Consider the following 12,186-nt stretch of genomic DNA (forward strand, 5'->3'; position numbering starts at 1 on the left):
CGTCTCCACCACCTCATCGACGTCGCCAGGGGAACAAAACCTAAGGAAAAGATAAAAGAAATAGATGGGTCCCACTCCTCTTGCTGCTGACCGACCGATGCTGTCAGATGGGGATGGGAGGGTTCCAATACCAATGCTTTGGCTCATCCTGCAAACGTTTAACTAGAGTTTATTTAAAAATCTGGTCGAACCCCAAGCCATATGGCCTGACGACACCCATTTGTGCACTCTTTGGTTGCCAATGATTCTGTCACTCCTTGGTTAATGGAATGAGCAAATTTCCAGTTTAAGAAAATATATATCTTTGCTAGTTTACTGAAAAAGGGTTTCCCCCGCTTTGTATTCCAAAGCAACCAACAGCGATCACAAGAAAATGCTGGGGCGAGCAGGACATCAAGCCCAACAGGAAAAAAAGGGAAGAAGAAACAAATGCCAACAACGGCAACTCGACAAAGCGCAGATGACCCGCCACCGCTGCGCCCTCCAGAATCGAGCCACCACGAAACAAGGCTCTGATTCACCGCGTACCAAGTAGCACCTTCAAGAAGGAATGCAACGCCGATGACGCTGCTGCCCAGACGTGTCCTAGGGTTTCCCTCGGCACGCAGAGGGGAGTGGGGGATGAAGATCAACGACACCTCCAGGAAGGAATGGCGGCACCCGCAGGCGGCACCGCATCGGAGCAGGAAGAACTGGCAAGGATTTCTCCCGCCCTCCATACCTCACCCCCCAATCCGGACCTGAGCCAACCAACCAACTCGCCGCCAACCAGCATGAGCCACGCCGTTGCGACGCCACCCACGCCGCCTCACTGAGAACACAACCACGAGGCCAAGAGCACGAGGAGAGAAGTGCCGGGCGACGGGAGCAGCAACACCGTAGCCGCGCGGGAGTGAACCACCTCCACCGCCGTCGTGCGGGAGGCCCACGCTCCCGGCACAGTCGTGGTCGCCGTCTAGACGCAGCTGCAGGGCATACCAGGCCACCCCTGGCCCGGCCAACCCTGAATCGAGCCCACTAAGCCTCGCCGGCCATGCTGCAGCGGGGCGGTACCAGCGCCGCCAGCACCCCACCCCGCCTGGCGGAAGCCACACTGCCGACCCGCCCAGACCCAGATGGAGCCCAAAGTGCCCAGATCTGGGACGAGCAGGCGCCGCCACGCCACCTCGCCGCCAACGGCGATGCCATCGCGCAGCCGATCTCCCGCGCCGCACCAGGATACCCCACCGCCACACCGGACAACCGCCACCTAGGGACAACCCCCGACGCTGCTTCGCCCCGCGCCAGATAGCAATTGGGAGGGGAATGGCTAGGTGCCGCCGCCGCCAGCGTCGCACGGGCCAAGTCCGGTGGTGGGCGGCGGCGAGGGAGGAGTGAGGGAGAGCTGGAGGAAGAAGGGCCGGGGCACGGCCGGTCGCCCGCGGGGGCGATGGGTGGGGGGAGGGGAGGTGAGGTGTATATAATGACTTGCATCCCCCTTTGCTAGTTTCCATCTTCCTTTTATACCCAGAGTGGGATCGAGATAACAATAGTTAGGTGTCAACCCAGCAGATCGCCATTCGATGTTGATCCAAAGGTGTAGAAAATGGCCACGTGTTTTAAAAAGGGCATCACATCAGCGTGATGTCAAACTCTAGCCTTAGGATGCCACGTCTGCTCTTCGTCTTCCTCCCGACTCCTTAACGCTTCTCCTCCCCCACCCCACACCCATCGAGCCCACCACCTCCTCCGCAGCCGAATTTGCCAACGACCTCGGAGCCACTAGCCTCGCATCCCTAAGGTCTTCTTCGAATGCCATCTCAGCACTCATTATCCGTCTACCACCCCGTGCAATCTCACCCCGCAGGTCATCGACGTCGACTTTTGCCCTCATCACCTCGGCCGTTCACCCACACCGGCGCCGTGCTAAGTCAAGACGGCGACACGAGCTTCATAGTTTTTTTTCCTGATATAAGAAAATTAGGCAACTTATATGTCTATTGGAAATTTCATATACCACACATCAACGCTGGTCTGGGTTTTATATACTTGAAACAATAAGAAAAGACCGGATGGGGAATGTTGGTGGAACCTCGTACTACTTACTCAGAGTAGTGGTCGTCTGGTGGTCACTCATCAGTCTACTGCGTCAGTCCCCACTCCCCACCCATAATTCTAGGGTTGTGTGTGTCACTCTCTCCCGTCGGAGAGGTGAGATCCGGGCGTCGATGGAGGCGAGCTCGGGTCCTCGCCGGAGTTCCAGCCAGGAGCCAGATGGCCCTGGCGACGGACCGGACCGCATCAGCGCCCTCCCCGAGGAGATGCTCCTCCTCGTCCTCGCCCGCCTCCCCTGCGCCGCCGCCGCCGCCCGCACCGAAGTCCTCTCCCGCCGGTGGCTCGGCCTCTGGACCGGCATCCGCGAGATCGTCTTCCGCGGCGTGGCCCTCCGGTCGCTCGAGGCGGCGCTCGGCCGCGTCGCTCTTCCCCCGCCCGCGGTTTCCCTTCAGGGTGGACGCGGTCCGGGCCGGTCCGGTCCCTGACCGAGCCTTGCTTTGGACCGGCCGTGGCCGGTCCGGACCGGACCGGACCGAGATGGCCAGCGAGCCGTTTTTTCTGGACCAGACCGTGTGAGCGTCAGCTCGGTTAGGCCCGAGAGGACCGAATGGACCGGCTGGTTATGTTGCCTGGGAGTTTGTTTTTGTTGTGTTTAGCTGTTGTGTAGGCACCTTTTGATTCTGGAAAGCAAATGAAGCAAACAGAGGACAGAGGAGGAGATCGTCATGCAAAATGATCAGTTTACGGCTCCAACTGACGAAACTGTATTGTCTGACGAAACTGACGAAACTGAAGAAAACTTTATTGTCTGATGAAACTGAATTCTAACAACTTACGGCTATATCTGTCGAAACTGTATTGTACGCGAGACCTGCTGCAGCTGCTCCTTCATCTCCATAGCGTCCACGGCGGGGGAGATGGCGACAGTCGACGACGACGGGCAGGTGCAGCGCTCCCTCCTCTACTCCTCCACTACTCCTTTCCCCGCGTGCAGGTGCAGACGAGGAGGTGTTGGTCGACGAGACTAAGGGGAGAGACAAGATGGCGGAAAGTGGAGGAGGTGCAGGTGGTCAACTACGGCAACGGCGGGTCGGCGGTCGGCGGAGGCGGCGCTCCCTCCCTCCTGCAGCTGTATGGTGGGCAGCGGCGGCGCGGCGGCGCCGGGATGGGATGCGGAGGCGGCGTCGGGATTGAGCGACCGAACGAACAGAGTGCGACTGCGTGCGTTGGGCTGTGCCTTTTCTCGGTCCGACCGAGCGGACCGGTCAAAGCCCGGACCGGACCGACGTTTTCTCGGGCCTAATTTGACGGCCCGGACCGGCTGATTTCTTTACCGGGCCAGGACCGAGCGGGCCAAGACCGAGCGGGCCACGAGCGGGCCGAAAAGCCCGCTCGGTACGTCCACCCTGAGTTTCCCTCATCAAAATCCGCGTCCCCATCAAGCAGCAGCGTCCCCATCAACCCGTCCCCAAGGAGAAGGAGCACTGGAGAGACAGCGCCGGCGTCCCCATCAACTCGCTGCTCCGCGCCGCCGCGCGGCTCCAGCCGGAGAAGCTAGACTTCCTCCTCCCCTCCGGCATAATTGAGCGTGCCCTCGCTGTCGACCTGCCTTGCCTGCCCCGCGCCACCTCCATCGCGCTCAACTTTTCCTCCCTCTTCTCCCTCGCCGCCGTGCCGGCCGGCGCCGAGTTCCCCGCACTCGAGACGCTGTCCCTGGCGGAATGCATTACCGACCTCGGCGCCTTGCTCTCCTGCTGCCCGCGCTTGCGCACGCTCCGCCTCAGCAGGGCTGTGTTCCCTGACTGCGTCATTAGGGTCGTCAACTCGCCTCTGCTGCAGGAGCTGGTCGTGCAATGCGAGGCCAGATTGACACAGCGTGTCGTCATTGTTGCTCCCGAGCTTAAGCAATTGACCATCTCATTTACATCGGTGGTGGCGGTTAACATCACCGTCTTGGCGCCAGTGGTGGAGAAGATTTCATGGCAGTGCTGCTACTTGGGGCCGTATATTGTGTTTGGTCTTTGGAGCCTCAGCAAACTGCGGCTACAGTCGGCGGAGAGACAAGGAGAGCCAACGACGCTGCACATTTATGCCTGCGTCGTGCGTCCCCTCTACTGTTCAATCTGTTGCAAGCTCTCACTAAATTAATTTTGAGACATTTTACGGTACATCAGATCTATTTGGGCCGTCCATTTATGTGGTTGAAGGGCCCAGATGAGCCAATACTACAACAGATTTTCGGTAGTATATATTGTTAGTTAGGGGCATTATAGGCAGTTCACTGTTTATATATCTATTTATATCAATCTCGTGGATAGGTTCAGGCATGCTTCCCGCCATCGTCAAGCACCCATCTCATCCAAGTGCCCTCCCGTAACGAGCAGTAGTATTACTCCCCCTGAATCTTCTCGGGAGGAACTAAACACCGCTGCTTGCCGCGTTCTTGTATGCTGTGGCCTGAGGTGAGCCGTAGTCGAAGTCGATTCGAGCATATCGCCGTGACACCGCGGACTCCTGGTTCAAGGCCACACACTAGCATGGCATCGATCTCCAGCTTGACTCGCCCTGTCGTCTACTCGTCCATCAGCTCGATGAGGCCCAACGCCTTCATATAAAACGATTCCTCCTCGTTACCGTTGTCCATGTCCGGCCGGCCAAGAAGCGTATCCATGTCAACAGAGAACACCATGAGTCATCCGGGCTGAAGCTTAGTACGTTGCCGGGGAAGAACTGAGTGTTAGCGCAGGCCCCGGCTCACATCACAGGTCTCGTCGAGGAAATTTATGTCTGCCAAAGAACGCACGAACGAAGCGCGACACGAATACACAAGGACAAGCCGGTTGATTGAGATCTTCGAGAAACTAGCACGCATGCACATAGAAAGCTAACCTCTCCAGCGGGCTGGCTGCTGGATGGATTCTTTCGAAGGACAAGCAGGTAAAGACTACACGTACGAATCGATTCCGCCGGCCGGAGATGCAAGAGAAACTTACGCGAACCCGCTGATCTGATCTGAACATACGCACACAGCGTCGGGTCTGATGGGATTAATTTAGTTAATTAGATTATCATGAAAGAACAAATCTACCTCTAATAAAGAATTACCAATATATCCTAAAAATATATTTAACCGATGAATACTGACCATTGGATCCACTAAATACTACCCACTATTTTGGGTAGTATGATGCACCGTAAAAAATCTCTTAATTTTATGACTGATAATATACATAGTTGGCAAATTGTTTTTTCAGGACCCGTCTCCTTTTCGAGCTAAGGTGGACAACTTTAGGCGGGAGATACAGAGGCACATGGTTGCTGCCTTCTCCCTTTTCGAGCTACATCTCACAGCCAAGGGGCATGCTTTCGGAGCGTTTGTGGTTCATCTCCTTGGGATGGATCGAATTCGTACTGCTACTCGGAGGCTTAAGGTCGTCTTACATAGATCAGAGGTAATTCTCTGCTCTGATTATATACCGCAATAATACATTATTGTGTGGTTTTATTGATATACATTTTTGGTTTTAGTTGAAAGAAGTATGCCCGACACACTGTCCTTGTGAGTCTACAAACTGGAGGTCCCAGACTATATCCTTGGATGCTCTCGAAGAAGTGGAGTTCAATGGATTCGACGGAGCGGATCATGAGTTTGATCTATTGGAATTGATACTTGGATGTGCGCCAGCGCTAAAAAGAATGATTGTCAGGCTGTCCGAGGAGACCTCGGCAAGTAATGATGGATGCGGAACGATAGACAATATCTTCAGGGCATGTTCTTCCGTGGAATGTGATGTTTATCACAGCTCTGGTGAGTATATATTTGGCATCCATTATTTGTATCTTCATAATGAAACACAGATATACTCCTTCCGTTTCTGAAAAGAAGGCTTGTAAATTTTCTCCTAAGACAAACGGTGCAAAGTTTGACCAAGTTTGTAAAAAGGCCATAGTGGTACTAATTTTGTATTGTAGTTGTTGATAATTTTTCCTATAAACTTTATTAAACTTTGCACCATTTGACTTGAGATAAAATTGTAGGCCTTCTTTCGGGAGACGAAGAGAATAACTGTTAATCACTGTGTAAGATTTGTCGAATATGTGGCATTGACATGCCAATTATATAGTTTGGTTGTGCATCTTCGATTTATTAGCTAATTAAACAAGTTATATTTCTGCCAAATTTGTGTGCTCAGACCCTCATATTGTTTGTAGAAACTGAAATTGAATAGTGGATTGTATGATAAGAAAAAAATCAGTACTTTTACTCAGGCTTCCTTACCTAAATTGCTCTGTCGCATTTCACAATCCTCTTCATTGATCTTGCCATTTTGTTTTGCATCTGTCTTCGAGTTTCTTTGTTAGCTGAGGTTATCCCATCTGAATTCATCGGCCTTGGGGTTTGGAACAAATTTTAGTTCCAGTTAAACTTTATGCAGCAATTACTTTGCTGTTTCTTTCTGCTGTCAGTGTGTATTATGTTTTATTTGCGGTTTTGCTGCATCTGTATTCAGTAGCAGAAAGACAGTGCCAAGATAACCTAAAGTTTGTTGTCTCATCTAAATTTTTCATTGGCCTTCGGATTTCTTTCTGTTCTCAGCATATTGTGTTTTATTTGACAACATTCCTACACATACTACTCCACATTTGCTTGTTGTGATACTGACCGGAGCTTGTTTCAATTTGTCTCGTCTGCAGGTACAATGTACGGCAGCCAAAATTGCGCGTTGACATGATTCTCACCCTCAGGTCGGTCGATCCGTGGTGCAGATTCAAAAGATCATCCTAGGGTCTGTGGATTCGTGGTGTGGTGCGCATTGACAGGGTCTCCGGTCTCGGGACTTTGCTTGGTTGCTTCAACTGATCGTCTCGTGTGTTCTACTGTTCTTTTGCCAGTGTACTGTACTAGCTATTCAAGGTGCACAGTTATATGTTGTGTGGTTTCTATGTCATTTGACTATTGAATTAATGCACTCTACCTATGTCGTGAGTCAATTACTCGAAGCTGACCATCATGTTAAGCCTATGGTTTCAGTTCCTATTTTGCGCTGTTCCATTGTGACGAGGACATTTCATGTTTTCAGCGGGAGTAAAATGATCACCTTGCAGCTCTTTGTGCTTATAGCTATGGTTAGATGAACCAAGCGGCTCTGTGAATTAACCTCTGTTTCCTCTCTTTACTAACTACTGCACCCTATATGATGGGTTGAAGATGCATCTCTGTGTCAATTCTGTTTTAGCAGAATCTGTATCATCTTGTGTAGATGCAACTGGAGCATTGCGGCAAGGGCTGAGCTAGTGTGAGATATGCAGGCGAGAAGCTCTGATTGCTGAAACAACGCCGGTGGCAAAGGCTTGGCTGTTCGGCTTGAGTGAGGAACTGCAGCCTCATGAGTTCGTCAAAGCGGTTGTAACACCGTTGCCAGTAGTTTGGTGGACTCGGCGTCGACCGATTCATGAAGCTGAATTTCAATCTACGCTGTTGGCCCATGCTTTAGTTGACAGGAAGGCGAGGACCCAGATTCCTCCATCAGGCCGTGTATAATTTTGTAGCTCTCTTCTCTGAAGGGAGACATGTATGGCCGTGGATATTCGGTTTGAGTGAGGAACTACGGCAAGATGAGTTCGTCAAAGCGGGTGTAACACTTTGGGCAGTCTGGTTGTGCCTCTCTTTGTGAAGGGATACATGTATGGCTTTCGGATCCTTCAGATCCTTTGTGTATCCCCATGAACATCATTAGGAAATGAAGCTCTCTAATGAGAGGATGGTTTATCTAATGAAGTTGATTCCTGGCGATACTAGTTGATTGAGTGCAATATATGGCAAGAAGCATCTGGGCTCTTGTTAGTTCTGAACTTTGTGAAGCTCTGGGCTGAAACAATGCCGGTGGCAAAGGCTTGGCTGTCCGGCTTGAGTTTGTCATAGCGATTGTAATTAACACTGTGGGCAGTCTAGTTGTGCCTCTCTCTGTGAAGGGATACATGTATGGCTTTCGGATCATTCAGATCCTTTGAGTATCCCTATGAACGTCATTAGGCAATGAAGCTCTAATGTTATTCTGGAAAAATAACTGCAGTAGTGATGCCTCTCTGCACATGGTATTTCACGGTCCTGGGTAAATTAGCTTATGGCTTTTCTAACCGATCCCCAATAAATAGTGGAGGATTCGGTCGAGTAAACCATTAGTGGAGTATATTTAGTTATTTACTTTACTAAGTTTTGGCCGGACCTAACTGCTCCGCTATATTTAACGAGTAAAATTTTGCTTTTTCTAAACTTTGCAATTCTAGTATACATAGCAACTACATATTAACACGCATATAGAAACTAAACATAAATTTGAATATTCAAGCAAATCATGAATATAGTTTACAAACAGAATTGAAAGTTTACAAACCAAATTATTAAAATATAAACACACCGAATGTTCCCAATGTAGCAAATAACATGTGATAATTCAACTAGGACTCGGTAAGACGTTACAAGTGATGCTCAATAAGATCTTGTTGGAGCTGAGCATGAACTTGTTAATTCTCAACCTTGCGATGCTCCTAAAGGAATGCCAGGATCCTGTTTGTATCATACTCTGACTCAACCAGAGTCTCGTTGGTTATATACCGAAAGTTCTCAGGCGTATTCCTCTCCTCTTCAATGAACTTGTTATGAAATATGATGCGACAAGGCATGATCTGCCACAGAACCTTGGAGCTACAGTACTTGGCAGGGTCATGAACAATTGCAAAGTGCTTCTGAAGCACGCCGAAGCCTCTCTCCACATCACGCACGCGTGACCCAATATTAGAGCCACACATTTCTTCATGTATCTCTTCCAACAGTTTCTGTCCATCTTCTCGGCAAATACAATTCAATTTCACCCCATTTGGTCGCTTTGTGTACATGATGTTCTCAACATAATGATACATACTCGACTGTCGGGCTACCCTTTCCGCTTCTTCTGGCTCATCGGGAAGTTCTCCTATTTGAAGGTAATGGACGATTTGTTGTGCCCATGCCAAAGCTTATGGCTCGTCAACAAGGACTAAACGCAATTCTTCCTTCGCGGGAGCGCATACAACGACGACCAACGCTTGCATTTTCGGAGATTGCTGCTGACCGGCAAGAGGTGTCTTGTTGGTGGTGTCACTTTTCTTAACGGCTACTGGTGAGGGAGTCCTGGATTAAGGGGTCCTCGGACAGCCGGACTATATGCGTATGCCGGACTATTAGACTATGAAGATACAAGATAGAAGACTTCGTCCCGTGTCCGGATGGGACTCTCCTTTGCGTGGAAGGCAAGCTTGGCGATTCGGATGTGAAGATTCCTTTCTCTGTAACCGACTCTGTGTAACCCTAGCCTTCTCCGGTGTCTATATAAACCGGCTGGTTTAGTCCGTAGGACCACAACAATCATAACCATGGGCTAGCTTCTAGAGTTTAGCCTCTTCGATCTCGTGGTAGATCAACTCTTGTAATACTCATATCATCAAGATCAATCAAGCAGAAAGTAGGGTATTACCTCCATCGAGAGGGTCCGAACCTGGGTAAACATTGTGTCCCCTGCCTCCTGTTACCATTAGCCTTAGACGCATAGTTCGTGAGCCCCTACCCGAGATCCGCCGGTTTTGACACCGACATTGGTGCTTTCATTGAGAGTTCCACTGTGAAGTCGAAGATAGAGTTGATGGCTCGCCTTCTTATCAAGGACAACATCACCTCCGGGGGAGCTCTGACCTCAGGCCAAACTCTCCGGCTGGGCGGCTTCGTCTTGACCGCCCGTTCGGCCATCGCGCCGACCATGACTTCTCAAGTCATTGAAAATCTCCTTCGCGTCAGCTCAGAATACGCCGAGCAGATGGATCCGACAGAGATATCGTCTTTAAACGGACTCCTGGATCGCATCGCCGCTCTGGGAGTCGCCTCTGACTATGATCGGATTGGACTTAAACCCGATCAGAGAGAGATTGAATCTCCGCCGATCACCCATCAGATAGCGGTTGTGGAGGAGCGATCCGACAACTCTTCCCCCATATTGAGGATGAAATATGTCTGGATTTTTGAGCTCACCAAGCCGGATACATGCCCGCGGGAAGACGCGCCCCGAACTCCGGACTTAGAATCGGACTGTGGGCCAGTAAATTGGTTTACACCTCGGAGTCCGAACTATTAAGTTCGGAAACTCCTCAAGCTCTGGGTCACGAATCAGATCTGGGTTCAGACTTAAATCCACCTACCCGCCCAGACTCAAGCGATCTTTCCCGCATCATACAATAGTCCCAAGAGACTGTACATCACTTTTGGGCCAAATTCCTCATTGTCAAGGACAAGGTCAAAGACTGTTGCGATGAAGATGCAATCTCACTATTCTGCAAAAATTGCACGGACAAGGGACTCCTCAACGCCATAAATCACCGTCACATATCACGCTTCGATGACTCGGTGATCATAGTACAGAAGTACTGCGTGATGGAAAGCGCCCGGAAAACTCAGGCAGCCTTTTGGGATCCACTAGCTCTCGCCAAACCCCTCGTCCGAACAAAAAGGGTGTACCCTCGTAGGTCGCCCGATCCAATCCCGAAGAAATCGAAGCCCACTTAAGGGCGCGCAACCGTTTTGGAGGGATGGCTTGATAGGCCATGCAAAATACATACCACACCGGATACCATACCAACACACAACCTTAAAGCATGTTGGATACTTCGGCAGGTGGTCAAGAGCGGCGAAGATCTCCTTATAAAAAACACCAGAGAGCAACATCCCACAACGCACGACACTACAGTATTGACAGTCTTCAAGACTTTTGCCTCAGGTAATAGGCGCAAGAGAGCACTCCGCGGCCTTGCCGAAGTCTGCCAAGTCGCAGCAATAAACCCATGGAACGACACGGCCATAACTTCCAGTGCCAGTGACGAACCGCAATTCAAGATAGTCCGGGCACCAGCTACCTTAGTCCATAGTCCAATCGTGGACGGCTTCCGGCTCACCAAAGTGCTCATGGATGGCGGTAGCGGACTAAACCTCATTTACGAGGAAACTCTCAATAAAATGGAAATAGACAGGAGCCCCATTGAACAAAGCAGCACAACCTTTAGAGGAATTATTCCCAGCCGGGAGGCACGATGTGCGGGAAAAATCACACTCGATGTGGTATTCGGCACGCTGGAGAATTATAGGTCCAAAGAAATAACCTTTCAGGTGGCCCCTTTCACCAGTGGATATCACGACATGTTAGGGTGGGATGCATTTGCAAGCTTCCAAGCTATACCCCATTACGGGTACATGAAGCTCAAAATGCCCGGGGCCATTGGAATCATCACCCTCACCAGTGATCCGGACATAGCACTCCGCGCCGAAAATAAAACAGCCGCCTTGGCCCTCGAAGCTTTGTCTGAAGCCCTCGCGGCCGAAGAAATTAACCGCATTACACTCCACAGTGGATAGAGACGACGTGATACTCGATAAGCGATCCAAATCCACCTCCTTCAAACCAGCGGACGAAATAGTCAAATTCCAGGTCCACCCAACGGACTCCTCGAAGACAACATCCATCGGGGCATAGCTGGTGTTGGGGAACATAGTAAATTCAAAAATTTCCTACGCACACGCAAGATCATGGTGATGCATAGCAACGAGAGGGGAGAGTATTGTCCACGTACCCTCGTAGACCGTAAGCGGAAGCGTTAGCACAACGCGGTTGATGTAGTCGTACGTCTTCACGATCTGACCAATCCAAGCACCGAACGTACGGCACCTCCGAGTTCAGCACACGTTCAGCTCGATGACGATCCCCGGGCTCCGATCCAGCAAAGCTTCGGGGATGAGTTCCGTCAGCACGACGGCGTGATGACGATGATGATGTTCTACCGGCGCAGGGCTTCGCCTAAACTCCGCGACGATATGATCGAGGTGGAATATGGTGGAGGGGGGCACTGCACACGGCTAAGGAACGATCCGTAGATCAACTTATGTGTCTATGGGGTGCCCCCTGCCCCCGTATATAAAGGAGTGGAGGAGGGGAGGGCCGGCCCTCTCTATGGTGCGCCCTAGGGGAGTCCTACTCCCACCGGGAGTAGGATTCCCCTTTTCCTAGTCCAACTAGGAATCCTTCCAAGTATTAGGAGTAGGAGACAAGGAAGGGGGAGGGAGAAGGGAAGGAA

At 50.9% G+C, this 12,186-nt stretch overlaps 1 protein-coding gene across 1 annotated transcript; it reads left to right on the plus strand.

Moving 5' to 3' along the window:
* Nucleotides 1-262: 262 nt before the first annotated feature.
* Nucleotides 263-6,767, plus strand: LOC123158572 (uncharacterized). Its single transcript, XM_044576494.1, has 7 exons — nt 263-2,506; nt 2,915-2,978; nt 3,029-3,280; nt 3,481-4,134; nt 5,289-5,486; nt 5,563-5,842; nt 6,730-6,767. The coding sequence occupies exons 1-7, from the start codon at nt 2,052-2,054 to the stop codon at nt 6,765-6,767; spliced, it is 1,941 nt and encodes a 646-aa protein (XP_044432429.1). The 5' UTR covers nt 263-2,051.
* The last annotated feature ends 5,419 nt before the right edge of the window (nt 6,768-12,186 follow it).

Source organism: Triticum aestivum, chromosome 7B (genome assembly GCF_018294505.1).
Source record: "Triticum aestivum cultivar Chinese Spring chromosome 7B, IWGSC CS RefSeq v2.1, whole genome shotgun sequence".
Lineage (NCBI taxonomy): Eukaryota > Viridiplantae > Streptophyta > Magnoliopsida > Poales > Poaceae > Triticum > Triticum aestivum.